At 42.6% G+C, this 26,230-nt stretch overlaps 1 protein-coding gene across 2 annotated transcripts; it reads left to right on the top strand.

The window, feature by feature from the left end:
- Nucleotides 1-262: 262 nt before the first annotated feature.
- On the top strand, nt 263-26,116 carry LOC130413155 (nebulin-like). Of its 2 annotated transcripts, none has more exons than XM_056738162.1 (57): nt 263-448; nt 521-1,453; nt 1,862-1,909; nt 2,020-2,058; nt 2,149-2,187; nt 2,300-2,407; nt 2,486-2,596; nt 2,802-2,912; nt 3,009-3,119; nt 3,192-3,299; nt 3,371-3,481; nt 3,554-3,664; nt 3,742-3,852; nt 4,105-4,212; nt 4,294-4,404; nt 6,723-6,833; nt 6,917-7,027; nt 7,278-7,382; nt 7,463-7,573; nt 7,648-7,749; nt 8,746-8,856; nt 8,997-9,101; nt 9,179-9,289; nt 9,367-9,477; nt 9,557-9,667; nt 12,160-12,270; nt 12,485-12,595; nt 12,710-12,820; nt 13,010-13,120; nt 13,252-13,359; nt 13,442-13,552; nt 13,619-13,729; nt 13,799-13,909; nt 13,991-14,101; nt 14,192-14,302; nt 14,375-14,485; nt 14,875-14,985; nt 15,073-15,183; nt 17,639-17,740; nt 18,516-18,629; nt 20,270-20,365; nt 20,455-20,559; nt 20,641-20,748; nt 20,834-20,944; nt 21,136-21,246; nt 21,322-21,432; nt 21,520-21,624; nt 22,241-22,345; nt 22,500-22,604; nt 22,689-22,781; nt 22,899-22,988; nt 23,085-23,189; nt 23,426-23,594; nt 23,686-23,778; nt 23,965-24,120; nt 24,395-24,471; nt 24,818-26,116. In XM_056738162.1, the coding sequence occupies exons 1-57, from the start codon at nt 389-391 to the stop codon at nt 24,992-24,994; spliced, it is 6,882 nt and encodes a 2,293-aa protein (XP_056594140.1). In that variant the 5' UTR covers nt 263-388; the 3' UTR covers nt 24,995-26,116. The 2 variants fall into 2 exon arrangements, with proteins under 2 accessions (XP_056594140.1, XP_056594139.1); XM_056738161.1 differs by having other exon boundaries at nt 23,085-23,216.
- The last annotated feature ends 114 nt before the right edge of the window (nt 26,117-26,230 follow it).

The following is a 26,230-nucleotide window of genomic DNA, read 5'->3' as shown; positions in this document are numbered from 1 at the left end:
GTGCACCACCAGAAGCTTCTGGCAAACTCACAGATGAATCAACACACAGAACACATGAAGTCTCTTGTGTGTAATTGTGTGATGTTATCGGCAGTGTCCGAGACGAGATGTGTGTAAGAAGTCAGAGATGTTTCATTGAACCGTGTTTAATGACTATTACAGTATTATTTCACACTGTGTGTGTGTGTATATGTGTGTGTTTGTGTGTGTGTGTCAGTGAGAGAGAACATGTGAAGCGTTTGGACATTCCTGTGATAAACTCAAGAGTTTCTAAATGTGGCTGCTGCTGTGATAAGAAGCTGTGATGAGGAGAAAGTCTTCAGAAAGTCACAGTTGTGTGTCCTGTCGGCTGTGTTTCACTGCAGTGCTCTCAGTTTTATGAGTTTTTATGATGTCTGATGAAGAAGAAGCTGCTCACACAGATGGAGGTGTTGATCCAAACACACAGGTGAGATCATAGCTCATATCACAGATGACCTTCACACGCTGATGACATCAAATGTGTGTCTCTTTTTCACAGGACCTTCACAAGCCCGTCACGGGTGATCCAGATCAGCATGATCTAGACCTGCATGATCAAGACCACGTAAATTCAGATGTGTTTGAGCCAGACCAACGTGATTTAGACCAGTGTGATCTAGACATGCATGATCGAGACCTATGTGATCCAGACCAGCATGATTCAGACCAACATGATCCAGACTGGCGTGATCCAGACCAGCGTGATTCAGACCGGCGTGATCCAGACCGGCGTGATTCAGACCAGCGTGATTCAGACCGGCGTGATCCAGACCGCCGTGATTCAGTCCAGCGTGATTCAGACCAGCGTGATCCAGACCGGCGTGATTCAGTCCAGCGTGATTCAGACCAGCGTGATTCAGACCAGCGTGATTCAGACCGGCGTGATCCAGACCGGCGTGATTCAGTCCAGCGTGATTCAGACCAGCGTGATTCAGACCGGCGTGATCCAGACATGCAAGATCGAAACCTATGTGATCCAGACCTGCGTGATTCAGATCAGCGTGATTCAGACCAGTGTGATCCAGACCGGCGTGATTCAGACGGGCGTGATCCAGACCGGCATGATCCAGACCGGCATGATTCAGACCAGCGTGATTCAGACCGGCGTGATCCAGACCGGCGTGATTCAGTCCAGCGTGATTCAGACCAGCGTGATTCAGACCGGCGTGATCCAGACATGCAAGATCGAAACCTATGTGATCCAGACCTGCATGATTCAGATCAGCGTGATTCAGACCAGCGTGATCCAGACCGGCGTGATTCAGACGGGCGTGATCCATACCGGCATGATCCAGACCGGCGTGATTCAGACCAGTGTGATCCAGACCAGCGTGATCCAGACCAGCGTGATTCAGACCGCCGTGATCCAGACCAGCGTGATCCAGACCAGTGTGATCCAGACCAGCATATGCCGAGCTCATTCACCCATCAGGTGAGTGTGTGTGAATCCTCTGCTTCAGCGCGTGTGAGCTTTTCAGTAAAACTCATTGTAGAAATAAGAAAATAAAGACAAGAAAACGTTACAAAAATATGTGATGTCTGTTTGTGTTGATCTCATACACCTCTGTTGTGTTTTACTGATCAAGCAAAAATAAAAGAGATGTGAAGACTGGATATGAAATGATGACAGCATGCATGCGTGTTGATTTTCACTAGAACAGCCCTTCTGCTTGTGTGTCATCATGTCATGAAACTGAGCCTCACAGAGTCCAGATGTTCTGAACTTCTCAATGACTGAAACCCATCTGCTCTTGTTATTCAGCTTCTAAAGAATACAAAACAGAACTGACACCTTAGAATTCTTGTGTAATTCAATTTGAATCAATTTCTGTTCTTTCAGAATGTCATCAATGAAATCATTCAGTCATGTGTGGAGGCCTTCACTCAGGTCATCAATGTGTTTTAATTCAGATGACTTTACCTGTTTCATGATTTGAGATATTTGAAGGGTATAAAGTTAAATATGATCTTCTTTCGGCCTGAATGTTGTTTCTTCAGGAGAATGAAGATTCTGTGATCTGTGATGCTCTCATTGAGGTGAGCGTGTTTATCTCACCGCAGACGTCACAGAGCACTTCTCACATCATACTCGCCTTTCCATCATTTATTCTGAATGTATTCTTGTAGGACACACAGACCCATGAGGACACGTCAACACCTCCTGAGGTACAGTCAGATGATTTCCCATTCAGATGTGTATACAGTGAGGTGCTGTGAACTCATAACTTCCCAGCAGACGGGTGTGTGTAGACTTGTGTTGTTTCATTATCTTTAACAGAAGCCCTATGAAAACAGCAGAAAGAAGCTTGTGAAGAATTTACAGCCATGTGTTCCTGAAACATTAGACATTCAACACACTGGAAAAATCACACAACTTTACAGTGAGGTGAGACATCAGCACAGACAACACAAGTTTGTAATGTGTGTTTACTCTTATACTGTGTGTCTTGTGTGTTTTGTACAGAGACAGTACCGAGAGGAGGGCCGGGGAGATTTGTGTGTCAATCTCTACTCACTGCTGCCTGACACACAAGAAACTCAGTTTGCTCGAGAGATGTCAAACATTCAGAGTCAGGTACAACACTCACATCTCATCTGTCTCTCATCGGGAGCGCTCGACTCATTCTCATCTCTGTTTCATCTGTACAGTCAGGAGTGCTCAACTCTCACCTGTCTGTGTCATCTCTTTCTCATTTGTGCAGTCAGGAGCTCTCACTCATTCTCATCTGTTCAGTCTGGAGTGTTGACTCTTTCTCATCTCTTTCTCATTGTTGTTACAGGTGAAATATAAAGCTGATGGAAAGAAGAATCTTTGTAGTAGTTTGTACTCACAGATGCCAGATACCATTGAAACTCAACACGCTAAATTAATGACAGATCTACAGAGTGATGTAACACAACCACTCTGCTGTACACAATTCAGTCAGATGTTTCAGTATAGTATGAGTTCAGCTCTTGTGTTTGTTTGTGTCTGTGTGTGTTGTCAGAATAAATATAAAGAGGCCTGCAGGAAAGATGTTTCCAAATGTCTGTATTCACAACTGCCAGAAACACTTGAGACACAACACGCCAGAGATGCCTACTTGCTTCAGAGTGAGGTACACACAAATCTTTTTTAATATAGTTTTTTGAGAGAAAGTGATTGTGTGTGTTTGTGTGTTTTATATCAGATAAGTTATAAGGAAGGACAGTTGTGTGTGAACGGCTCATTGTTCTCTACACTGCCTGACACTCCAGACATACAGTTTGCCAGAGAGATGACCGACACAATCAGTGAGGTAAAACAAACACTGTACATACTGTATCTAACAACATAAAAATACACTGCACAATCACTGTGTGTGTGTAGAATAAATACCGTGAGCAGGGCAGGAGGAGTATGAGCAGCAGTGTTTACTCTCAGCTTCCTGTGACGTCTGACAGTGAGTTCAGCAGAAGCATCAGTGATCTCCAGAGTGAGGTACACAAATAAACTTCACATGTTCACCTGTAACACACACACACTGATGATGAATGAATGTTTCTCTCTCAGGTGAAATATAAATCAGGTGCTAAAGATCAGATGAGCAGATCTCTGTACCATCAACTGCCTGAAACTTTAGAAACTCAACACGCTAAAGAAGCTTCACAGCTCCAGAGTCAGGTATCTGTCACACACACATTCGTGACACAGACACACACTGAGCAGATATATGAATTTGTGTATTGTTGTGTGTTCAGCTGAAGTACAGAGAGAGCCGTAAAGAGCAGATGGACACAAGTTTATATTCACTGATGTCACAGACGCCACAAAACGAGTTTGTCAAACATCAGATGGAACTGCAGAGTCAGGTGACACATTCAGTCATTTATTCGTTCATTGATAAACAAACAACTCCATTGACTTCCATTGTATAAACACAACCAGACCACAGAGACAATTCTCAAAATATCTTCTATTGTGTTCCGCTGAAGAAAGAGTCTAATACAAACACATGAGAGTGAATAAATGATGACAGAACTTCTAGATTAGGCTGAAAAAAGGGCTTCAGTAGATGTGTGTCAGTTTGTGTGTCAATGGTCTAATTGTAGCGTTTGTTTCAGATGAAATATAAAGAAGATTTGAAGGAGAACTGCAGTAATCTTTACTCTCTCATGCCTGAAACACTGGACACACAGTTTGCCAAACACACGGGTGAAATGCAGAGTGATGTACGTACGACACACAAATATTCTTTCATCACAGTGTTTGTGTGTGTGTGTCAGTGTGTGTTTCATGTTATTGGGATTCAGGTGAAATATAAATCAGGTGCTAAAGATCAGATGAGCAGATCTCTATACCATCAACTGCCTGAAACCCTCGAAACTCAACACGCTAAAGAATCTTCACAGCTCCAGAGTCAGGTATCTGTCACTGTGATGATGTCATCGTCTGATGTATGTTTACGTGAACGTGTCCGGCTGTGATGACGTCATTGTCTGATGTATGTTTACGTGAACGTGTCCGGCTGTGATGATGTCATCGTCTGATGTATGTTTACGTGAACGTGTCTGCTGTGATGATGTCATCGTCTGATGTATGTTTGCGTGAACGTGTCCGGCTGTGATGATGTCATCGTCTGATGTATGTTTACGTGAACGTGTCCGGCTGTGATGATGTCATCGTCTGATGAATGTTTACGTGAACGTGTCCGGCTGTGATGATGTCATCGTCTGATGTATGTTTACGTGAACGTGTCCGGCTGTGATGATGTCATCGTCTGATGTATGTTTACGTGAACGTGTCCGGCTGTGATGATGTCATCGTCTAATGTATGTTTACGTGAACGTGTCCGGCTGTGATGACGTCATCGTCTGATGTATGTTTACGTGAACGTGTCCGGCTGTGATGGTCATCGTCTGATGTATGTTTGCTTGAACGTGTCTGGCTGTGATGATGTCATCGTCTGATGTATGTTTACGTGAACGTGTCCGGCTGTGATGATGTCATCGTCTGATGTATGTTTACGTGAACGTGTCCGGCTGTGATGATGTCATCGTCTGATGTATGTTTACGTGAACGTTTCCGGCTGTGATGATGTCATCGTCTGATGTATGTTTACGTGAACGTGTCCGGCTGTGATGATGTCATCGTCTGATGTATGTTTGCTTGAACGTGTCTGGCTGTGATGATGTCATCGTCTGATGTATGTTTACGTGAACGTGTCCGGCTGTGATGACGTCATCGTCTGATGTATGTTTACGTGAACGTGTCCGGCTGTGATGATGTCATCGTCTGATGTATGTTTACGTGAACGTTTCCGGCTGTGATGATGTCATCGTCTGATGTATGTTTACGTGAACGTGTCCGGCTGTGATGATGTCATCGTCTGATGTATGTTTACGTGAACGTGTCCGGCTGTGATGATGTCATCGTCTGATGTATGTTTACGTGAACGTGTCCGGCTGTGATGATGTCATCGTCTGATGTATGTTTACGTGAACGTATCCGGCTGTGATGATGTCATCGTCTGATGTATGTTTACGTGAACGTGTCCGGCTGTGATGATGTCATCGTCTGATGTATGTTTACGTGAACGTTTCCGGCTGTGATGATGTCATCGTATGATGTATGTTTACGTGAACGTGTCCGGCTGTGATGATGTCATCGTCTGATGTATGTTTACGTGAACGTTTCCGGCTGTGATGATGTCATCGTCTGATGTATGTTTACGTGAACGTTTCCGGCTGTGATGATGTCATCGTCTGATGTATGTTTACGTGAACGTGTCCGGCTGTGATGATGTCATCGTCTGATGTATGTTTACGTGAACGTGTCCGGCTGTGATGATGTCATCGTCTGATGTATGTTTACGTGAACGTGTCCGGCTGTGATGATGTCATCGTCTGATGAATGTTTGCGTGAACGTGTCCGGCTGTGATGATGTCATCGTCTGATGAATGTTTGCGTGAACGTGTCCGGCTGTGATGATGTCATCGTCTGATGTATGTTTACGTGAACGTGTTCGGCTGTGATGATGTCATCGTATGATGTATGTTTACGTGAACGTGTCCGGCTGTGATGATGTCATCGTCTGATGTATGTTTGCTTGAACGTGTCCGGCTGTGATGATGTCATCGTCTGATGTATGTTTACGTGAACGTGTCCGGCTGTGATGATGTCATCGTCTGATGTATGTTTGCTTGAACGTGTCCGGCTGTGATGATGTCATCGTCTGATGTATGTTTACGTGAACGTGTCCGGCTGTGATGATGTCATCGTCTGATGTATGTTTACGTGAACCTGTCCGGCTGTGATGATGTCATCGTCTGATGTATGTTTACGTGAACGTGTCCGGCTGTGATGATGTCATCGTCTGATGTATGTTTGCTTGAACGTGTCTGGCTGTGATAATGTGATCGTCTGATGTATGTTTACGTGAACGTGTCCGGCTGTGATGATGTCATCGTCTGATGTATGTTTGCGTGAACGTGTCCGGCTGTGATAATGTCATCGTCGGATGTATGTTTATGTGAACGTGTCCGGCTGTGATGATGTCATCGTCTGATGTATGTTTATGTGAACGTGTCCGGCTGTGATAATGTCATCGTCTGATGTATGTTTACGTGAACGTGTGCGGCTGTGATGATGTCATTGTCTGATGTTTATGTCTACATGAACGTGTCCGGCTGTGATATACAGTATGTTTGTATGTGTGATGTATGTATGTATGTTCACACAGATGTCATATAAAGGTGTGAGGAAGGGCGATTTCTCTGGTTCCATCTTCACTGCGGTGCCAGATTCAGTTGAGATGAAGTTTGTTCAGGACGTCCAACATGTTATCAGCGAGGTGAAGACTCATATTCATTCACAACGGCAGCATTGTGTAGATTTGTTGTGTCCTGTATGTTGTTGTGGTGTTTTTTTTTTCAGATAGAGTATCGTGAGGAAGGAAAGAAAAGTCTCTCGTCCAGCATTTATTCACAGATGCCAGAGACACCAGAAACTCAGTTTGTGAGATCTGTCACTGAACTTCAGAGCGAGGTGAACAAAACAAATCACAAATCATCAGAAAAACACACAACATTAAACATAAATTCAGATTTAATTCAGACGAGCACTCCAGACTCTAAAGGGTGATAAATAGATGAGACAGAGATGAGAATGAGTCGAAAAAATATTTAATTCATGACATAATAAAGGGATTGATAGATCATACTATGCTGTTTATTGTTCTTTTGAGTTTAAAATGTCAGTGAATCTGTGAATTAATTGTGTGTGTTTTATTATTCAGTTGAAATATAAGAAGTCTGAAAACGCAAACAACATGCTGTATTCCACCCTGTCAGAGACGCTGGACACACAACACGCTAAACACGCTACTGACATCATCAGTGAGGTCATTCAAACATCACACTTCTTCATTTGTCTTTATATGTTCTGTTGTTTCTTAACACGGTCTTATTTTGTGTGCTGCAGGTGAAATATAAGCAGGAGGGAAAGCAGAGTTTGTCCAGGCCTCTCTTCACACAGCTGTCTGATACATCACACACGCAAACACAACAACACATTTCTGACACACACAGAGAGGTAGAACACGTTACACTTGTTACACACGTCACTTATGTTCATCACAGTTATTAATGATGATGTTCTGATCTCAGGTCAGATACAAACAGAAAGATGATCAGAAGAGTTTATATTCACTGATGCCTGAGACCTCAGAAACACATCTGGCCAAACACACGAGTGACATCCAGAGCGAGGTAACGCACTTCTGTCTCACTTGTGTTTCTCTCTGTCACACTTTACTGTCTCTCTCTCTCTCTCTCTCTCTCTCTCACTGACTCTCTGTCTGTCTTTCTGTCTGTATCACTGACTGTCTGTCTGTCTGTCTCACTGTCTGTCTGTCTCACTGTCTGTCTGTCTGTCTGTCTCACTGTCTGTCTGTCTGTCTCACTGTCTCTCTGTCTGTCTCTCTGTCTGTCTGTCTGTCTCTCTGATTGTCTGTCTCACTGTCTGTCTGTATCACTGTCTGTCTGTCTCACTGTCTGTCTGTATCACTGTCTGTCTCACTGTCTGTCTGTCTGTCTCACTGTCTGTCTGTCTGTCTGTCTCACTGTCTGTCTGTCTCTCTGACTGTCTGTCTGTCTCACTGTCTGTCTGTCTGCCTCACTGTCTGTCTGTCTGTATCACTGTCTGTCTTTCTGACTGTCTGTCTGTCTGTCTGTATCACTGTCTGTATCACTGTCTGTCTGTCTGTCTGTATCACTGTCTGTCTCTCTGACTATCCGTCTCACCGACTGTCTGTCTCACTGTCTGTCTGTCTCACTGTCTGTCTGTCTCACTGTCTGTCTGTCTGTCTCACTGTCTTTCTGTCTGTCTGTCTGTCTCACTGTCTGTCTCTCTGACTGTCTGTCTCTCTCTGTCTGTCTGTCTCACTGTCTGTCTGTCTGACTGTCTGTCTGTCTTTCTTTATCATTGTCTGTCTCGCTGACTGTCTGTCTGTATCACTGTCTGTCTCTCTGACTGTCTGTCTCACTAACTGTCTCTCTGTCTGTATCACTGTCTGTCTCACTGACTGTCTGTCTCACTGACTGACTGTCTGTCTGTATCAATGTCTGTCTGTATCACTGTCTGTCTCACTGACTGTCCATCTGTCTTACTGCCTGTCTTACTGACTTTCTGTCTGTCTGTCTCTGTAATTAGAGTTAAATGAGTAAACTGTTTATACAGATGAAGAGGTTTGTGTTTGATTTCAGCTTCAGTACAAACAGGACAGTAAGAAGGAGGCAGAGAGTAATTTATACAGTCTTATGCCAGAGACACTTCAAACTCAACACGCTAAACACACGTATGAGCTGCAGAGTCACGTGAGTCTATGTGTGTGTATGTGTGTGAAGTGACAGCAGTCAGTGACTTTTATTGTTTGTTGGGGAGGACTATAAAACATTTAAAATTTGAGTAAACATATCTCTTTATGTGTGTGTGTTTTCACATGATGTCTGTTTAGGTTAAATATAAAGAGAATCAGGGAAACGCTGTGTCTCTTTATGCTCATCTGCCCGAGACACGAGACACTGAACACGCTAAACACGCCGGCGAGATACAGAGTGAGGTAAGAGATCAGTCATCCATTAACACTGACCTGAGATCAGATTGACATGAGAGGTGACCCACGCGTTTCTCTCCTAGCTGAAGTACAGAGAGACTGTGAAGAAAGATCTGCCTTCATCTTTATATTCTCACATGCCAAACACACCAGAGATACAGCGAGCCAAAGATCTAAACACACTTCACAGTCAGGTATCAATAATACCACATGAAACACACTCACACACAGCATCAGCACCGTGATAAGGAGTTGTGTTTTTGGGTTTCAGGTGAAATATAAGAGAGATAGTCAGAGGAACATCAGCTCTTGTGGTTATTCACATCTGCCTGATACTCCAGAGATTGAGTTTGTGAAGACGGTGACTGAACTTCAGAGCGATGTGAGTTACACATCATCACACTTTATACACACTCATCTGACAGTCTGATGTGTGATGATGTTTGAATCTGATGTTTCAGGTGAAATATAAATCAGGTGCTAAAGATCAGATGAGCAGATCTCTGTACCATCAACTGCCTGAAACTTTAGAAACTCAACACGCTAAAGAAGCTTCACAGCTCCAGAGTCAGGTATCTGTCACACACACATTCATGTTTGACTTATCTCTGAGATCAGAGAACTGATATCAGATCAAGTTTGAGGGCCCTTTAGTAACTCAACTCAACTCAACATTATTTATATAGCGCTTTATACAATTTTCATTGTTACAAAGCAGCTGTACATGAGGCACATTGAATACAAGTAAAACAACTAAAGTCGTACACCTGTAAAAACAAGAAAAAGGTGAAAACAACAAAAGACAGACAAACAAACGCTCCACACACAAAATATGCATACATACATACACACATCGACATAGACGCACACACGCAAACACAGTCACACACATGTACAGTGAAAGCACACATTTGAGATAAAGGCGAGAGAACCACAGGTCAAATATTAAACTGACTATAAATTCTTATATGCAATATTAATTATGTCTAGCTTCTAAATTCTAAAGCAGCCCCCCCGGCCAGGCAAATAGTGTAAAACAATATGCAAATGGTGGCGAGGAACCCAAAACTCCAATCGAGAAAAAAAAACTCAGGAGAACCCAGACCCAACCAGGGGATTCCATTTCCCCTCTGGCAAAAGCTGCTGCCTCTGCACAAGCTCAACAGAGCTTGCACAACAAGGCTAAATAACAAAATAAATAAACTTACTAATAAGATAAATTATAGATTTAAGATTATCATTATCAATCTAATAACATTTTTAATTTTGTAGTGAAGTCGTGTCAAGTTGCCTTTTTCCAGCTCTATCATCTCAGCTCTTGTCAGGTCACCGCTTCCCATTCTCAGCTCTGCCATCAGGTCTGGGCATGAACTGCATCCTGTGGTAACCTTAGAACAAAGAGACAAGACTGGCTGAGAGTAGAGTACTGTTCTGCACTCTTTGATGCATCAAGTACATCATTTGTTGTTGGATGTGTTCCTGGTTCCGGTTGATCTAAATAATGCAGCCTAAATCCTTTGAGGATTCATATTATTGAAGTGTAGTGTATGCAAGATTAAAAAGATGAGTCTTTAGTCTAGATTTAAACTGACAGAGTGTGTCTGCCTCCTGGACAGTGCAGGGAAGAATATTCCAAAGTTTAGGCGCTAGATAAGAAAAGGATCTACCACCTGCACCTGATTTTGAAATTCTAGGTATTACCAACTGACAGGACGCCTGAAAGCGTAATGCACATGAAAGACATTAATACAAAAGAAGTTCGCTCAAATACTGCGGCGCTAGACCATGTAGGGCTTTATAGGTAATAAGCAAGATCTTCAAGTTAATGCGATGCTTATTGGTAACCAGTGCAAGGTTGACAGAACCGGGGTTATATGCTCATACTTTTTTGTACATGTAAGAACTCGAGCTGCCGCGTTTTGAACCAGTTGGAGTTTTTGTAATAGGCCTGCAGGGCAACAACCTAAAAGTGCATTACAGTAATCTAGTCTTGATGTCATGAATGCATGAATTAATTTCTCTGCATCTGACAGTGATAGCATATGACGTAGTTTAGATATATTCTTAAAATGAAAAAATGCAATTTTACAGGTGTTGGCGACATGGCTCTCAAATGACAGATTACTATTGAACACAACGGCAAGCTTCTTAGCTGACGACGAGGATTTTATGGGGCATCCGTTAATAGTTAAGCAGTATTCTTGGTTGTTACGTATGACGGTGTTCGGTCCAGTAAGTAACTTCTGTTTTGTTTGAATTCAGTATTAAAAAATTGTTACTTATCCAGTTTTTTAAATCAACTCTGCATTCCTTTATTCAATGGAACTGCTGGGTTTCATGAGGCTTCGAGGAAATATAAAGTTGAGTACACCCTGCGCAAGGCGCAGCGCAAGTGTTTTTTCTAGTTTCAGCCCGACGCAGTTCTCATTTTCCCGTCCTGCGCTGTGTTGTTTGGGCGTGCTGGTCTAAAAAAGAGGACCATTGTTGGCTGTCACTATTTTGAGGATCTGAAATTAGACTAATATGCTTTTGGTTATTTAAAGAGCGTGTTAGTAAAAGTGCCTATAGGCTGGTGCAAAACACGTGTATATTCTGCTTATAACACACAGCAGCACACAAACATGGCAAATATAAAAAATAAATGGATAACAAGGTTAAATATTATTATTGTGTGCATCAAGTTAAAAAATTTGACTTTTCGTGTAGAGCCCAGTATTTGCTCTTTCAATTCCGCCGTGTAAATAGCAAATTCCCCTATGGGGTGAACGCAACTGGCTCTTAAAGGGAATGAGAGATGAGAAACTCTGATTGGATTACGGCACATTTTGCCTGGAACACACCCATGAATCAAAAAGAGAATTGGGACAACCCGTTTAGGGTTGGGGCAATGCGTCCGGTGTGCTGACCAGTTTTCCCGTCCTTAAAACCCGTCCTTAAACTAGCAAAAGTGGATTGAGACACACCCTGAGTGCACCTGCACCCTGACCTTGAGAGCATGTGCTTAGATCCTTCAAATAGTGCCCTAAATGTCACACGTGTGCGTTTCTCTGTTGTGCTACTGTAGGTGAAGTATAAAGAGAGACATCAGAAAGAAGATTCCTCATCACTTTATTCCCAACTGACTGATACACCAGAGACTCAGATGGCCAGAGAAAAGTCTGATCTTTACAGTCAGGTACATCTGATCATCTGTCTGTGGAGTCATGATCTTCTGAACATCGTGAAAATTTCTGTTGATATTTGTAGCTTTACAGTAAACACACTGTGAAATGTCAACAGAAACAGAAATGTGTCAAAACAATCATAACCACAAGAACAGGATGAGTTTGCACGATGTTATTGCACAGCGACAGGTGTTTGTGTGATAAGAGACAACGTTGTGATTTCAGGTCAGATATAAAGAGGACGGGAGGAGGAACGTCTCATCTTCTCTTTACTCTGTGATGCCCGACACTCCAGACACACAACACGCCAAACAACAGTGTGCACTACTGAGTGAGGTAATGCTCACTACCCTTCTAGTCAATATTGTCATGTCTGCTTCTCTGTGAACTATGCTATATAACTGTCTTCATGTGTGATTCATTAGCCGTGTGTTGTGTTGTGTTGTGTAGAATGAGTACAGGAGAGAGGGTCAGGAGGAATTATCAGACTGTCTGTACTCACAGCTGCCTGAAACACTTCACACACAGTTTGTGAAAGACGTCACACCGCTCATCAGTCAGGTGATCTACACACACACACTTATTTCATTCTTCAGTCTCAGTGTCGTAAAGTCTTACTAAACTTAAACACACATCTTACAGAAACTACACACAAACCAAATGTATATTTGCTCAATTCCGTCCGAAAATGATAATGTTCAGATTCAGTCAATTGATCTGATTTCTTCACATTTATCTCTAATGTTTTAGATGAAATATCAAGCGTCGGGTAAGAAGGAGATGAGCACAGCTTTGTATCACACACTGCCAGAAACCAAAGACACACAACACGCCCGAGACGCTTCAGACATACAGAGCCAGGTGAGATCTTCACAAGATCAATAGCTGAATGGAAGCATTGCTTTCTTTTTAACATCAGAAATCTGTAATATCACTAATAATCAATAATGATGGGTTGAGCACCTGATTGATGATGTCACTCTCTTCATCAGATCAAATATAAAGAAGGAAAGACAAATCTGTCGTCCAATGTTTACTCACAGCTGACACAAACACCTCAGACTCAATTCACTGCTAAAGTTTCAGAGCTTCAGAGTGATGTACAGTATTACAACAACACAAATCAAAAACACAAAATCACATGTCAACGTGACACCTGATGTGTTGCCTTATATTCCTCAGAATAAATACAGAGAGGAGGGCAGAAAAACACTGAGGACAAGTGTTTATTCTCAACTGGCCGAGACGACAGACTCACAGTTTGTCAAGACAATGACTGACCTGCAGAGTGATGTGAGTGACACAAACATCACAAACACACATCGGAGCTCTCTCACAGTCAAGTGTTGTGTGTTTCAGGTGAACTATAAAGCTGCAGGTAAGAAGCAGATGACTGGCGCTTTATATTCTCTGCTGGCTGAGACGCTGGAAACACAACACGCACGAGAGATCACACAACTGCAGAGTGAGGTGTGTGTGTGTGCATCACATGTGTCATGATAAACACGTCATATAAACCAACATTTACTGTGATTTCAGATTAAATATAAGGAGCAAGCGAAGAAGGATATTTCAGACAGTCTGTACGCTCGACTGCCAGAGACAACACAAACTCAACACAACAAAAACATCTCTGAACAGCTCAGTCAGGTCTGTGTGTGTGTGTTCTGTTGTTGTGTTGTGTAGTGTTATGTTGTGTTGTGTTCTCACTGTGTGATTTGTTTCTTTCAGAATAAATACAAGCAGAAGGTCAAACAAGAGATTTGTAAAAGTGTTTACTCAAAACTGACAGACACACAAGAGATGAAATTTGCCAAACAGATGACACAACTCCAGAGTGAAGTATGTGTTTGTGCGTTGTAAGAAATGTGATTGAGGTGATCTTCTGTGCTTTATTCCCAGTCTTGTGTTGTTTTGTGTTGTGTTGTGTAGAATGAGTACAGGAGAGAGGGTCATGAGGAATTATCAGACTGTCTGTACTCACAGCTGCCTGAAACACTTCACACACAGTTTGTGAAAGACGTCACACCGCTCATCAGTCAGGTGATTATCATCAAGACTCTCAGCTTTCTATCATGTTTTTATTCATCATATGAAACTAATGTTTGTGTGTAGATAAAATACAAAGAAGAAGGAAAAAAGATGATGGAGTACTGCCTGTACTCACAACTTCCCCACACTACTGAAACACAACACGCCAAAGAACTGACAAAACTCTACAGTCAGGTACACCCACACACATACACACTAACATTGATGTTTACACATCATGGGTTATCTTGGGTCAACCAGAGGTAAATGTGTTGATAATTCAATGAGTTGTGTTGATTAGGTCATGAAAATGAAATTTACAAAGGACATTTTGGCTTCTCATTTTAATGTTTGCTTGTGTGTAGCTCCAGAAGTACCTCGTAAACAATAATTGATAAACTTTTCTTCTACTATCTTCATCTATAAGACTCTTATATGATTGTCATGATCTCAATGTGACCTCATGTGCAAACCGCATGTGGAAAAAATACACCAGCAAATTCCATTTGAGTGAATATTCATCTGTTACCTTTCATGTGTTGATTCTGCTGATGACACACGTTTCTTGTGTGTTTGAATGATAGAAGAGTTACACAAACGCAGGGAAAGTGGAAACACAATCGTGTCTGTACACTCAGATGCCTCAAACCATTGAGATGGAGTTTGCTAAAGAAGTGTCTAAACATCAGAGCGATGTGAGTGTGCATCAGAAATACAAAACAACAACAACGTGTGCTGGCTGTGTTTGTGTTAGTCATTGTGTTAATCTTGTGTTTTTGTAGAAAGCATATAAAGAGAAGTTTGAATCTGAGAAAGGCAAATCAGATTACACACACATGAAGAATCTGCCTGATGTGACACACGCCACACAGGTCAACAAACACCAGAGTGATGTAAGAAATCACACACATCACACAGGTCGACAAACACCAGAGTGATGTAAGAAATCACACACACGTCACACAGGTTAAAAAACACCAGAGTGATGTAAGAAATCACACACGTCACACAGGTTAACAAACACCAGAGTGATGTAAGAAATCACACACACACACATCACACAGGTCGACAAACACCAGAGTGATGTAAGAAATCACACACGTCACACAGGTTAACAAACACCAGAGTGACGTAAGAAATCACACACACATCACACAGGTCGACAAACACCAGAGTGATGTAAGAAATCACACACACATCACACAGGTTGACAAACACCAGAGTGATGTAAGAAATCACACACACGTCACACAGGTTAACAAACACCAGAGTGACGTAAGAAATCACACACGTCACACAGGTTTACTAACACCAGAGTGATGTAAGAAATCACACTCGTCACACAGCTTTACAAACACCAGAGTGATGTAAGAAATTACACACACACACACACACACGTCACACAGGTTTACAAACACCAGAGTTATGTAAGAAATCACACACGCCACACAGGTCAACAAACACCAGAGTGATGTAAGAAATTACACACACACACACACGTCACACAGGTAAAAAAACACCAGAATGATGTAAGAAATCACACACGTCACACACGTCAACAAACACCAGAGTGATGTAAGAAATCACACACGTCACACAGGTCAACAAACACCAGAGTGATGTAAGAAATCACACACGTCACACAGGTCAACAAACACACGTAACACAGGTCAACAAACACCAGAGTGATGTAATAAAACACACGTCACACAAGTCAACAAACACCAGAGCGATGTAAGAAATCACACACGTCACACAGGTCAACAAACACACGTCACACATGTCAACAAACACCAGAGTGACGTAATAATACACACGTCACACATGTCAACAAACACCAGAGTGACGTAAAAATACACACGTCACACAGGTCAACAAACACCAGAGTGATGTAAGAAATCACACACGTCACACAGGTCAACAAACACACGTCACACATGTCAACAAACACCAGAGTGACATAATAATACACACGTCACACAGGTCAAAAAACACCAGAGTGATGTAAGAAATCACACACGTCACACAGGTCAACAAACACCAGAGCGATGTAAGAAATCACACACGTCACACAGGTCAACAAACACACGTCACACATGTCAACAAACACCAGAGTGACGTAATTATACACACGTCACACATGTCAACAAACACCAGAGTGACGTAAAAATACACACGTCACACAGGTCAACAAACACCAGAGTGATGTAAGAAATCACACACGTCACACAGGTCAACAAACACACGTCACACATGTCAACAAACACCAGAGTGACATAATAATACACACGTCACACAGGTCAAAAAACACCAGAGTGATGTAAGAAATCACACACGTCACACAGGTCAACAAACACCAGAGTGATGTAAGAAATCACACACGTCACACAGGTCAACAAACACCAGAGTGATGTAAGAAATCACACACATCACACAGGTCAACAAACACACGTCACACATGTCAACAAACACCAGAGTGACGTAATAATACACACGTCACACAGGTCAAAAAACACCAGAGTGATGTAAGAAATCACACACGTCACACAGGTCAACAAACACCAGAGTGATGTAAGAAATCACACACGTCACACAGGTCAACAAACACCAGAGTGATGTAAGAAATCACACACGTCACACAGGTCAACAAACACCAGAGTGACGTAATAATACACACGTCACACAGGTCAAAAAACACCAGAGTGATGTAAGAAATCACACACGTCACACAGGTCAACAAACACCAGAGTGATGTAAGAAATCACACACGTCACACAGGTCAACAAACACCAGAGTGATGTAAGAAATCACACACGTCACACAGGTTATCAAACACCAGAGTGACGTAATAATACACACGTCACACAGGTCAACAAACACCAGAGTGATGTAAGAATTCACACACGTCACACAGGTCAACAAACACCAGAGTGATGTAAGAAATCACACACGTCACACAGGTCAACAAACACCAGAGTGATGTAAGAAATCACACACGTCACACAGGTTGACAAACACCAGAGTGATGTAAGAAATCACACACGTCACACAGGTTGACAAACACCAGAGTGATGTAAGAAATCACACACGTCACACAGGTTAACAAACACCAGAGTGACGTAATAATACACACGTCACACAGGTCAACAAACACCAGAGTGATGTAAGAATTCACACACGTCACACAGGTCAACAAACACCAGAGTGATGTAAGAAATCACACACGTCACACAGGTCAACAAACACCAGAGTGATGTAAGAAATCACACACATCACACAGGTCAACAAACACCAGAATCATGTAAGAAATCGTGATAACTGATGAAAATGTTGTTGTTGTTGTTTTAGGTGTTGTACCGCAAGGGGAAAGAAGAATCTCATAAAAACAGTGAAGTGACAGACAGACCGGATATTCTTAATGCCATACGCGCCAATAAACTCGCCAGTGACGTGAGTCACACACACAACACCGACTGTACACACTGTGAGAGACACACAAACAAAACATTAAAGACGGGTGAAAGCTGTGGTGCGGCAGAATATATACAAACAAGTGTCATAACATTCATGAGAATCAAACACACACAGATGTATCTTACGAGGATGTATCTGTAGTGTATTTCATTGTGTGTGTGTGCAGCTGTTAAACCCTATGGTATAGGGACAAAATTCCCCACAAACAAAGTTTTGTATGACAGTTAGGTTTAGTTGTAGGGAATGTGAGATACAGTTTGTACAGTTTAAAAACCATTGTGTCTATGGAATGTCCCCATAAAACATGGAAACCCAACAAGTGTGTGTGTGTATTATTAATGCACATCACAGGTGCTGTACAGGAACATAAGTAAATGTGAGACATTCGACCAGCGAATGTTGCAAGAGAGGCCCGACATCCAACACGCAAAACAAGCGGCAAAACTGGCCAGTGATGTGAGTCACACACAGACACCCACACAACTGGCCAGTCTTGGTTTTTCATTGATAATGTGGAGTTCTTCTGAATATATCAGTCCAGTCAGAGAGAAGATTCAAATTGAAATGAAGTGACAGTTTTGAGTGTTATTTGAGTTGTGGTGCAGTGAACTGCACATGTACACTGCATAAATAGATCTCACGGGTTTGAGACTGACACGTTTCATGCCCTGATCACACTACACTGTCTTACAAATACTATAGACAAAAAAAAATCACAAATGGAAGGATTTTGTGTTTGTGTGTTGTGCAGGTGAACTACAAGCAGAAGTTTGAAAAAGACATTAGAGAACAGAGGCCTCAATACAACCCCAAAGAGTGTGTGAGCTTCAAACATGCACAAACTGCATCTGAGCTGGCTAGTCAGGTGAGAGATCACACACACACACGCAGACAAACAGACACACACAAACACACAAACTGCATCTGAGCTGGCTAGTCAGGTGAGAGATCACACACACACACGCAGACAAACAGACACACACAAACACACAAACTGCATCTGAGCTGGCTAGTCAGGTGAGAGATCACACACACACACGCAGACAAACAGACACACACAAACACACAAACTGCATCTGAGCTGGCTAGTCAGGTGAGAGATCACACACACACACGCAGACAAACAGACACACACAAACACACAAACTGCATCTGAGCTGGCTAGTCAGGTGAGAGATCACACACACACACGCAGACAAACAGACACACACAAACACACAAACTGCATCTGAGCTGGCTAGTCAGGTGAGAGATCACACACACACACGCAGACAAACAGACACACACAAACACACAAACTGCATCTGAGCTGGCCAGTGGGGCGAGACCAGTGGTGTAGTCGGGGCCATACGCATGCATACGCCGTATACTTACTTTTTACACAGCGCTGTTTGCGTATAACGACTTCTAAAGATCTATATTAGCGTATACCCACTTGTTCTACAGCTTAACGTCTCCGAGCTGCTTTATTGGTTGCTTTCCCTTTAACCGTATCGCGTTCACATTTCAGTCATACAATTGGTGCATTTCATAAGAAAATTCACAAAATTTCTTGCGGCCCCACCTCCGACAGCCACGCCAAGCGCATCATCTTCAGTGTTGGCAACTCGCCTGTGAGAAGCTCATCCCGTCAATGACTGAAAAGAGTCCCGCTGAAGCCGTCAGCTAATATTAATAAAACTGCTCACTTTTAGTCAAAGCTGGTTTAACGGGCGCTCACCGGCAGTGGCTCCCCTCATCTGGCATCGACACTGAATTCACGGGTTCTCATGCGCTGCTTTATCTCTTTATGATATTGCCGTGCATCGCAAATCTTTGGTATCTGTCACAACTTTTAATACTAATTTTCTTTAAATGACACATGATGAAATGAAAGAAAGCACTTACATAGCCCTACTGTTTAAAGTCAGAATCCTTACATTTTCTATGTATCCTCGTTCCCATTAAAGTCATTGTGAACCTACTTGTTATGTTTATTCTACATTTAAAATAATGTATTCTGTTTTTACCACAACCTTAACTTCATACATTAATATCTTCCCCTTAAATTATTAACAAGTACACAGAGATCGAAGTGATGACAAAGTTACATCTCTGTAAAATCTTGCATATGTTTTTACATATTCTTTTATATGTGATGCGTTACAAAGATATGATGCTTTGTAAAAAAATATTGTATTTAGGTCGACAGTACTGACATAGACCTGTTTTTTCCAACCTTATTTTTTCCAATTCAAAGCATAAGTGAAGAATAATGCATAAATATTTAACTGAAATAATTGTCATATATTACTAGAAAAACAAATCAAACAAACACACCGACCCCTGTCTTTTGGCCATGTGTGGTCGGGTTTATCGTTGTATAGTATAGTACACCACTAGGCGAGACATCACACAAACACACACTGACACTGTTGTGTTGTGTTTGATCTGTCACAGTACAGTCAAACGCACATTTAGCATGTTGTGTTGTAATGTGACATCACTTGGGTGTGTTTGTTTCAGGTGAAATACAGTCAGAAGAAGTTTGAGACGGTGACAGATGTACCGAACCTGCTTCATCTGGGTCACACGCTACACGCCAGCAAACTCCAGAGCAACGTACACACATCATCTTCACTCCTATCACTCTATCCTGTCATGTGTTTAGAGCTGCTGTGTTCTGATTGGCTGAGCTCTCTGTCTGTCAGGTGGAGTACAGGAGGAAGTATGAGGAGTCGAAGGGTCGCTATCACTTCACTGCAGACACAGCAGAACAGCGCCACCATCAGGAGAACGCTCTACTTCACAGTCAGGTCTCAGAAATCATCTATATGAGGCAAAGAATATGATTTGTGCTTTAAACCAGACAAATCATCAGTGGTCTGTGTGTGCAGGTGAAATATAAAGAAGAACATGAGAAGAATAAAGGCAGAACACAGCTGGAGTTTGTGGATACACAGTCTTATAAAGTGTCCAAAGAAGCTCAGAAGATCCAGAGCGAGGTGACGCTCACGTCTGTCTCACTATGTGTGTGTGTGTGTGTGTGTGTGTCCTGATAAGTGTGTGTCGTTTAATGTGTTGAAACAGATCGAGTATCGTAAGGAGTATAAGTGCAGTATTAAAGGGAGGGTTCTATTGGAGGCAGATCAGACGCCTGTGTATCTCACCGCTCGCAACGCCAGCGCTCTCATGAATCAGGTGATCATCACCACATGACATCATGATCATCTTATACACACAACAGATTTGAAGTTCATGAGCATACAGACGACACACGTGAATAAAAAATGTGTGATTTAGTTTAACATGCACACTTTCATCTCTGTGAAGAGCATCATGTGTTACTGAATACACAAAGCATCACGTCATGTGTGTGTGTGTGCGTACAGAAGGAGTATCGTAAGGATCTGGAGCAGGAGGTGAAGGGTAAAGGTCTTACAGGTCTTGAAGAAACTCCAGAGCTCCAGCGAGTGAGAAATGCCGGACACATTCTCAGTGAGGTAAACACACACACACACACACACAGTGTGAAGAATAAACTCCTTTGAGACTAAAGAGTGCTTGTGTGTTTACAGAAGGAATATCGTAAAGATCTGGAGCGAGAGATCAGAGGGAAAAGATCAGACATCACATCAGACAGTCTGGACATCCAGAGAGCAAAGAAAGCATCTGAGATCAACAGTGATGTGAGAATTTCTTCATCTGTCAATCATGTTAAGATGCAGGATTTGGGGAGATTATGTGTGTGTGTGTGTGTGTGTGTGTGTGCTCAGGTGTTGTACAGACAGTCCTCTCAGTTGAGAGAACATTCATATGGTACAGTGACGGATACACCAGCACTACTGCATTCGGCATATCTCAAAGACATCTACAGTCAGGTCATACCAAACACCTGTCTATCTGTCTGTCTGTCTGTCTGTCTCACTGTCTGTCTGTCTGTCTGTCCGTCTGTCTCACTGTCTGTCTGTCTGTCTCACTGTCTGTCTTATCTATCTGTCTGTCTGTATCACTGTCTGTCAGTCTGTCTGTCTGTCTGTCTCACTGTCTGTCTTATCTATCTGTCTGTCTGTCTGTCTGTCTATCTGTCTCACTGTCTGTCTGTTTAACTGTCTGTCAGTCTGTCTCACTGTCTGTCTGTATCACTGTCAGTCTGTCTGTCTGTCTGTCTGTCTATCTGTCTCACTGTCTGTCTGTCGGTCTATCTCACTGTCTGTCTGTGTGTCTGTCTGTCTCACTGTCTGTCTCACTGTCTGTCTGTCTCACTGTCTGTCTGTATCACTGTCTGTCTCACTGTCTGTCTGTCTGTCTCACTGCCTGTGTGCCTGTCTGTCTGTTTCACTGTCTGTCTATCTCACTGTCTGTCTGTCTCCCTGCCTGTGTGTCTGTCTCACTGCCTGTGTGTATGTCTCACTGTTGCTCTGTCTCAATGGCTGTATGTATCTGTGTTGTGTTTGTAATGTTTTTTTATCAGTGCTAATCTATCATTGTATACAGAAGAAATATTGTGATAATGCTGAGAGGCTGAAGGGTTCATATGTTGCTGTGTCGGACATTCCAGAGATCCAGAGAGTGAAAAACAACCAGCGTAACATCAGTCCAGTGAGACAGCACACACAATTTCTACAGATATCATGATTGTACACTGTATAAACTGTACCAAGAACACAAAACACACACTTCGGCAAGCATGCTTGAGAACTTCACAGGATCCAAATCCCATTGTGGTGATGTGTAATGTGTGTGTGTTGTGTAGCTGTTGTACACTTGGGATTCTAAACTGTTGAGAGGTCTGACATCAGCGATCAATGAGACTCCTGAGATCAAACTGGCCCGAGAAAACACCAAAAACATCAGTGACGTGAGTCTCACACACACACACAAACACACACACACACATGCCAGCTGGATTACAGCAACAACCAATTTGTGTTTGTGTGTTCAGGTTCAGTACAGAGAGAGTGTGGGGTCGGGCACAGCAGTGACACATACACCTGAGATGGAACGAGTTCGCAGAAACCAAGAAAACATCAGTGATGTACATCAGATCTGATCACACTTACTACTGATCATCTGTTCATCAGGACCTCAACAAAACCACAAGCACCATATAACTGATCTGTGTGTGTGTGTGTGTGTGTGTGTGTTTCCACAGGTGAAATACAAGAAAGCAGTTGATCCAGTGAGTGTGGGTGTGACACCAGAACTGGAGCGGATCAAACAGAATCAACAGAACATCAGCTCGGCACGACACACACACACACACACAAAACACACTTCAGCAGTTCTCCAGAGCTGAGATGATGACACTCCTGGCTCATGTTCTTATTGTGTGTCACAGGTGCAGTATCAGAGGGGATTACAGGAGGTCAAAGGTCACTCCTGCTCTGAGTTTGATACGCCTGAAATGAGGCGTGTGCGGAAATCACAGGACTCTGTTTCCATGGTAGCGGGACTGTGGCATCTCCTCCATGTGTGATGTCACAGCATTAACATGAGAGTGGAGTTTAACACGCGTGTGCTTAACAAGAATCATTATTGAACCTCCTGTGTGTGTTTATCAGTGACCAGAGTGCACCTTAACACACTCACCTGCTGCTTGTGTGTGTGTGTGTGTGTGTGTGTATGTGTATGTCTGTGTGCGCACTTGTGTGTGTTTAACGCTCTCTCTCTCTCTCACAGGTCAAGTATCATGAGGAGTTTGAACGCACACGAGGTCGAGGTGCCTCCCACGCCCTCCATGAGAAGCAAACGACACGTCTCCACGGAGACCATCAGATGGGCAGCAGTGAGGGTTACCATGGCACCCAGCCACATGTGCTGGACACTGACCGCAGGTCTGCAGCCACAGGTCAGTTCTTCTTTCGGCTCTCTGCCGGCTACATATACTCTTCATGTCTGTTGTGTTTATGTGTGTTTGATTCACTTGTGTTGTGCTGAAGAGCTGAAGGTTTGGAGAACTGATCCAGGATCCATCTTTGATTTTGATCCACTGGAGGATGATATTCAGTCTATAAGTCTGCGCAGAATGACGGGTACCACAAACAAACAAAGAAATATTTAGACCTGATCCTCATGTATGTGCTGATGATGATTGTATCTGATGGAACAGACGGCGGTCGATCTCTCTGATCTGATCTCTGATCATCATTAGCACATCTGTGTGTGTGTTTGTGTGGATCCCTGATCTGGACGTGTGTGTGTGTGTGTTTGCGCACAAGAGCGTGTTTGTCATCAGTCAAGGCAGCAGTGTGCGCAGTCGGTGTCGTCTTGTGCGCAGTCGGTGTGCAGTTCTCTGGGATCTGAGTTCTGGGCGGATCAGAGCGCTTCGGTGTGCAGCAGCAGCGCTTCTGTTCTGCACGAACGTTCGGCTTCAGGCAAGACGTGTTCCGCTGTCTGTCAGAGAATCCGTCTGCAGTAACCACACGTCTGCATGTGAAAACTCACAAAGTGGTCTTCCGGATTTAACCGTTGTGGTGATTTCCCTCTAACACATTGATACCAAACACAGGTGTTTGTGAGAGGAAAGGATGCAGCACTGAGTCTGAATGTGTACCGCCTGTGTTTTATCATCATCACCTCACCTGAAGTCTACAGATCTTCATTCATTCTCTGTGTTGGGGAGTGATGTGTGTGTGTTTGTCATGACAGGTGTCTATCAGCATCATGTGCAGGGACACATGCAGCCCACCCGAAGCGTTCAGTCATCCCCCCACTCAAGCAACATGGTGAGAGAACATCAGTTATCATCAAACCCTTTTTATGAGTGCACCTGTTTTTTTCTGTAGATCCACATCTCTGTGTGATTTCTTAGTATGAACTCAACTTGAGTTGTTTCTATTATTGTGCAAAACAAATATATAACGTGTTAAAAAGCAGAACACAAATAGTGTGTTAATACTGAACGCTGAGATTGTGTCATCTTTAACTTTCAAAGAGTCAGAGTCTCATCATGCTGCAGTAAACTCTGTCCCTAATAGAACAGAATAGAGACAGAGAATAGAAGAAAAGAGCTGAAATGAATGCTGATGTTTTAGGATGTAACAGTTGTGTGTGTGCGTGTGTCCCACACAGAGGGTGTATCGAGCTCTATACGATTACTCTGCACAAGATCATGATGAAGTTTCCTTTCGTGACGGTGACGTGATCATTAACGCTCAGCCCATCGATGAGGGATGGATGTTCGGAACTGTTCAGCGGACGGGAAGATCCGGCATGCTTCCCTCCAACTACGTGGAATGTTTCAACTGAGAAACGTCGTCCATTCCTGTTCTTGTGTTTGTCTGTCTGTGTTCATCTTTAAAGCACATTGCACACATTCATGTGGTTTCTTTACTTCCAGCTTCTGTTCTTCATTAAATTTTTGTCCCGTATGAGTCTCGTCATACTGACACGCCATCAGATTTCAGGTCTAAACCGCAATAAGTGCTGATCTTTTTCTGCTCTCAGGATCTGCTGTTATATTTCCAGAGAAGAGAATGTTTTACATGTCGGGGAACTCGCACTGTTTGTTGTGACATCACAGAAGTGTTTAGTGTTCATTGGTTATTTTAGATTTGATTAACTGACCTTCACAAGTACTGAAACAAACACAACTGAAAAGATTCTCTGCGTGTCACTTGATCAAGAAACATCTGAAACATCTAGTGTTTGTACTCTTTGTTTCTTTGTGTTACTTTTTTGTGTGCGTGCGTGTGTGTAGGGGGGTGTACTTTAGAATGTGGATTTATTTGTGGTAAATAACACTGATCTGATTTCACACATTAACGTACAAGTTGATATATCTAACAGTTGGATTGGTGTAGTCAAATGTTTGCAGTGAAGGACATGCTGACCACAGATCAGCGTCTATCATGATTTCATCATCTCACAGTTCACATGACGCACAATCTGTCGAGAAGACCTCACTGTATTTGAATCTTTCATTCTTATTTTAGCATGTAAACAAATTCTGCTGGTGACTGTTATAACAGACTAAATATATGGTGTTTCATATACACTGTGCTCTTGTGTCTATCTTACACTCAATTAAATAGCACTTATTTAACATTTTATTAAGAATAAACTCATAAACTTGTTTTAATCTCAGTGACAACTAAAATATGACTTCTGTTCCCTTTTAATCATCTGAATGCACACAAATAGTGTGAAAGGTGGTGATCAGTACGTGATGAAAGCATCATGGTCGATGAGTTAAAGTGAATGATCAGCAGGTTTTCAAGTGGAATGCAGATGTGTACTGGATGCAATTGAAAGTCGATTCTAAAGTTTGGGTTTTTATGGGTTATGTTGAATTTATTTGTCACATCACTGTTTTTCTGCTAACATGTGTAGTGTTTCACAATGAAATAAATTAAAAAGCTGTTACCAGCACTTCTGTCTGTGAGTTTATATAGTTGCTGTTTGATATATGATCTTTTTTTTCTCCAGTTAAAGCGACACGTGTCTTTGTGTGGGACGTCATACATGCGCATGCGCAGGGGAGGG

Source organism: Triplophysa dalaica, chromosome 23 (assembly GCF_015846415.1).
Source record: "Triplophysa dalaica isolate WHDGS20190420 chromosome 23, ASM1584641v1, whole genome shotgun sequence".
Lineage (NCBI taxonomy): Eukaryota > Metazoa > Chordata > Actinopteri > Cypriniformes > Nemacheilidae > Triplophysa > Triplophysa dalaica.
The sequence above is the reverse complement of the archived record's forward strand: the minus strand, read 5'-3'. Positions and strand labels throughout refer to the sequence as shown.

What these genes read in the sequence shown, in the direction of transcription:
- LOC130413155 (XM_056738161.1), top strand. Translation starts at nt 389, where the DNA reads ATGATGTCTGATGAAGAAGAAGCTGCTCACACAGATGGAGGTGTTGAT. An exon ending in TCTCTGAACAGCTCAGTCAG is followed by an intron (nt 13,910 to 13,990) that starts GTCTGTGTGTGT and finishes TGTTTCTTTCAG; the next exon opens with AATAAATACAAGCAGAAGGT. An exon ending in CATCTGAGATCAACAGTGAT is followed by an intron (nt 21,433 to 21,519) that starts GTGAGAATTTCT and finishes GTGTGTGCTCAG; the next exon opens with GTGTTGTACAGACAGTCCTC.